This window comes from Propithecus coquereli, unplaced genomic scaffold (assembly GCF_000956105.1).
Source record: "Propithecus coquereli isolate 6110/MARCELLA unplaced genomic scaffold, Pcoq_1.0 Scaffold154, whole genome shotgun sequence".
Lineage (NCBI taxonomy): Eukaryota > Metazoa > Chordata > Mammalia > Primates > Indriidae > Propithecus > Propithecus coquereli.
Window position 1 is genome coordinate 2598963 of NW_012139858.1, and position 3924 is coordinate 2602886.

Below are 3924 nucleotides of genomic sequence, written 5' to 3' on the forward strand. Positions count from 1 at the left end.
TTTTTTTTTTTTTTTGAGGTACGGTCTCGCTCTGTCACCCAGGCCAGAGTGCAATGGCGAAATCATAGCTCACTGCAACCTCAAATTCCCAGGCTCAGGTGATCCTCCTGCCTCAGCCTCCCAGAAGTGTCAGGATTACAAGAGAGCTGCCGTGTCTGGCCCATAGTCTGGATTTTGATCATCATAGCCACATAGTGATATTTAATATGTTGCTCCATCTTCAATGAATCAATTAGGTCTAACGGGTTGATCCCATTTGAGTTCTGATCCCTAATGTGAAAATCCATCTTTCCCATGACCTGATACTTAACAGATTTATGTCAAGCATGCAGCATGTATACAAAACCATCTGATTATTTTTTGTTATAATTTAACACCATAAACACCTTATTTCTCATGAGGCTTTATTTTGAGCTCTTTGAAGGAAAGATGTTTGCAGATTCACAGTAACTGAACTTAGGCAGGTTTCTTATTAATAGAAACCTACCTCTGCTAACTAAAAGAAGAGATGATGTTCCCATATATCTTTAATTTCTGCAACTCAGAAAACCTAACTCTACCATGTCCTGCTACTTAACAGGTTTGTTCTTTTTAGAGACAAAATTTTCTCCTGTAGAAATTGAAGTCATACTGCTCGGGTTCAGGTCCCAGCTCCACTATATGTTTACTAGTTGTCTAAACTGGGAAGAGTCTCAGCAATGTTTTGTCTTGGTTTCTTTATCAGTAAAATGGAAATAATAATAGTATATACCTCATAAGATTGTTAGGATTAAATGAATAATTCATATTAAGTAATTAGAACAACGACTGTAGCACATAGTAGCACTTAAATGTTTGTTGTTTTCAGAGCACTTGATAAAATGTTTGGACAGCAATCATAATTACTGATTTTTATATTAGTTTAACTGAAAGCAACACAGGTACTTGTATGGTTACTATATGATAAGAACAATCACTCCAAATTTTGGATTTCATATGCTTTTAGGTATCATATTTTCTAATCCCCTCATTTTATGAAAGAGGAAACAGACCCAGAAAGGTGGAAAAACCAACCTAGGGTTGTGCAGAATCAGAGACAGGGTCTGGATTTGAACTCAGATTCCCAACTGATTTGGCCAGACTACTTGACACCACACTGAGAGCAACAGTTCATCTGAGCTGGTTCTTCTTAACAGGGAAATATGGTTCTTGTCGTAACACTCTGCTTAGTTTCCTTGTGTTCATTGAACTTGAGCCTTTATATTTTGTGAATTAAGTGTAGTACTAAAACTTGATGACATCTCTTTCTTCTAGGTTGCCAGCATACTTTGTGGTCCCCACCCCTCTTGCTGAAGAGGATGTGCAGCGCTTTCAGGGTCACGGCATACCAGTAAGTGCATCCGGAAACCCTAAGAGGCATGGGTTGCTCATTGGCCTGTCCTGACACAGTGATTCTGCTTGAAGCCCTTAGCTTTGGTACTGAAGAGTTTGTACTCAGTCCAAGAGTGATCCAAAAATATCTTAGGGACTCCCTAGAGGAGTCTCTTGGACATGACTGGAACAGAGTTCTAAAGTTTTCACAAATGCTCTTGAGTTTTTAGCAGAGATATTTAAAAATCTTTAAGAGGATCATAGATCTGTCTGGTGTTGAAAGAAAGCCTGGTTTGACACCTAAATCATTTTAAACCTGAGCTGAACCATGCTAATGGTAGTAGGATTGAAGATTCTTTTTGGTTCATACTATAAATCTTTGTACAGCATGGTTGTGTTTTCTCCCAGAGACAACATGGAGTGCTTCTTAGTTTTCAAGAATAGACTGGAATGAGAGTTATATTTAATGTGTCACTGATCAAAGAAAGCGACACTCTGGCAGTTACTCCAGTTTCTAATTGGTGGTTGCGAATTGCCAAGCCTGCAGGGTATTTAGTAAGGAATGAGAATTACAAATGAATGCTGTGCTGTGCACATGGCTGGTTCACCAAAAGGGTCACTCCCATATGGGTGGAGGGGAGGTTAAGAAGGGGTCACATGCCCAGAAGCCCATGGCGGCAAGGTGTAAGTAATGAGCGTGACCCTTGCAGTGAACCAGAGGCCCTCTGCCTGGTCTGGGGGACAGCTCTTCAGCACTAGCCAGTATGTGCCATGTGGGAATATGGGCCGGATATTGCCAGGTGTCCTGATTTTTCAGGAGAAGCCGGAGATTCAGATCTTTATATGTGTTTTCCTGATTTCTAAATATATGCAACTGATTCAGATGTTTAAAAAATATGCTTTTGGGCTGGAGTTGGCTCATGTTCCATCAATTTGCAACCTTTGATTTAGAGTAGCAGTTTTTGTTTTTTTTTTTTTTTGAGACAGTGTCTCACTCTTTTACCCGGGCTAGAGTGCCATGGCGTCAGCCTAGCTCACAGCAACCTCACACTCCTGGGCTCAAGCAATCCTTCTGCCTCAGCCTCCCAAGTAGCTGGGACTACAAGCATGTGCTGTCATGCCCAGCTAATTTTTCTATTTTTTTGTAGAGACAGGATCTCAAAACTCCTGACCTCAAGTGATCCTCCTGCCTCAGCCTCCCAGAATGCTAGGATTACAGGCATGAGCCACCGTTCCTGGCTGGTTCTGACTATTTTGAATGAAAAACTCTAAGAGAAAATTATCCGGGGAACTACCATTGTCAATATTCATCCTCACTAATTGGGGAAAACATGCAAATTTTTTAAAACCATGAGGCCCCACTTCAGCTTTGTAGTGTGAGCCTCTGAGGAAGGAGCTTAGAATCTAGTTTAAACAACTCCGTAGGCGTCTGCCATGAAAAAGTTGAGAAACAGTGGCCTATTTGTAAGTTACCATCTAGAGTGCTGCTTCTCACAGTTTAGTGGGCATCTAAAACACCTGGGGATTTCGTTAAAATGCAGAGTCTGATTCAGTAGGTGGGGTGAGGCCTGAGAGTCTGCTTTCCTTATAAGACTCCAAGTCATACTGCTGTATACTTTGAGTAGCAGGATCTTCAGGAACAACAGTTTTCATCCTGACTGAATACCTGGAGAGCTTTTAAGCTTCTGATTTAATAGTTCTGGGGTGGAGCCTGGGCATTGGTAGTTTTTTAATCATCTCACTTGATGTTAATGGGTAGACTGAATCTGTGAGCCATTGATCTGTGAAGTTTTTACTTCACTGAGTGCACCTGCAGAAGGGGAGCCTTACCACTCACCCACTCAAGCAGACAATGAGAAAATACTGCAAGCACTTCGTCACAGTTTTGATGGTTTGAGGCATCTTAGCTTTGACCAGTGGTTGCCAAACCTGGTTTTACATCACAGTCTTGTAGGAAGTTTTTTTTTCTTAACTACCTTTAAGGACTTTTTAAATTAAAACTTTCAAGCAGTATAAAAGAAAAGTAGATATGATGAATTCCCTTTTACCCATTGCCCAGACTCAGCAATTATTAACTCCTGGGTAATCCTGTTTTATACCTCCACCTACGGCCCCCTTCCTTGGGTTATTTTGAAATAAATCCCAGAGGTCATGACATTTTATTCATAAATATTTTAGTATATATCCCTAAGAATTAAAGATTAATTCCCTATAATTAATCCTTATTAAATAAATATATACAACCATAAAACCATGAATGTAACTGTAAAACCATTATCATACGATTTAAATTTCACAATAATTCTTTAATATCCAGTTAGGGTTCAAATTTTCCCCAGTGTTTTATCAATTGTTATAGCAGTTTCTTTTTTATCTGTTTTATTGTTAATGAAGACTTAATGAGATTGCTATTTTGCAGTTAGTTGATAGATTTCTTTTTTTTTTTTTTTGAGACATAGTCTCGCTCTGTTGCCTGGGCTGGAGTGCCGTGGCGTCAGCCTAGCTCCCAGCAACCTCAAACTCTTGGGCTCAAGCAATCCTTCTGCCTCAGCCTCCCAAGTAGCTGGGACTACA

At 40.1% G+C, this 3924-nt stretch overlaps 1 protein-coding gene across 1 annotated transcript in view; it reads left to right on the forward strand.

The window, feature by feature from the left end:
- Positions 1–3924, forward strand: part of MTMR12 (myotubularin related protein 12) — a 71852-nt gene that overhangs the window by 45063 nt on the left and 22865 nt on the right. The window contains exon 8 of the mRNA XM_012640537.1: positions 1294–1369. Within this exon, the coding sequence (XP_012495991.1) occupies positions 1294–1369 (76 nt within the window). The remainder of the gene's footprint in view (positions 1–1293; positions 1370–3924) is intronic.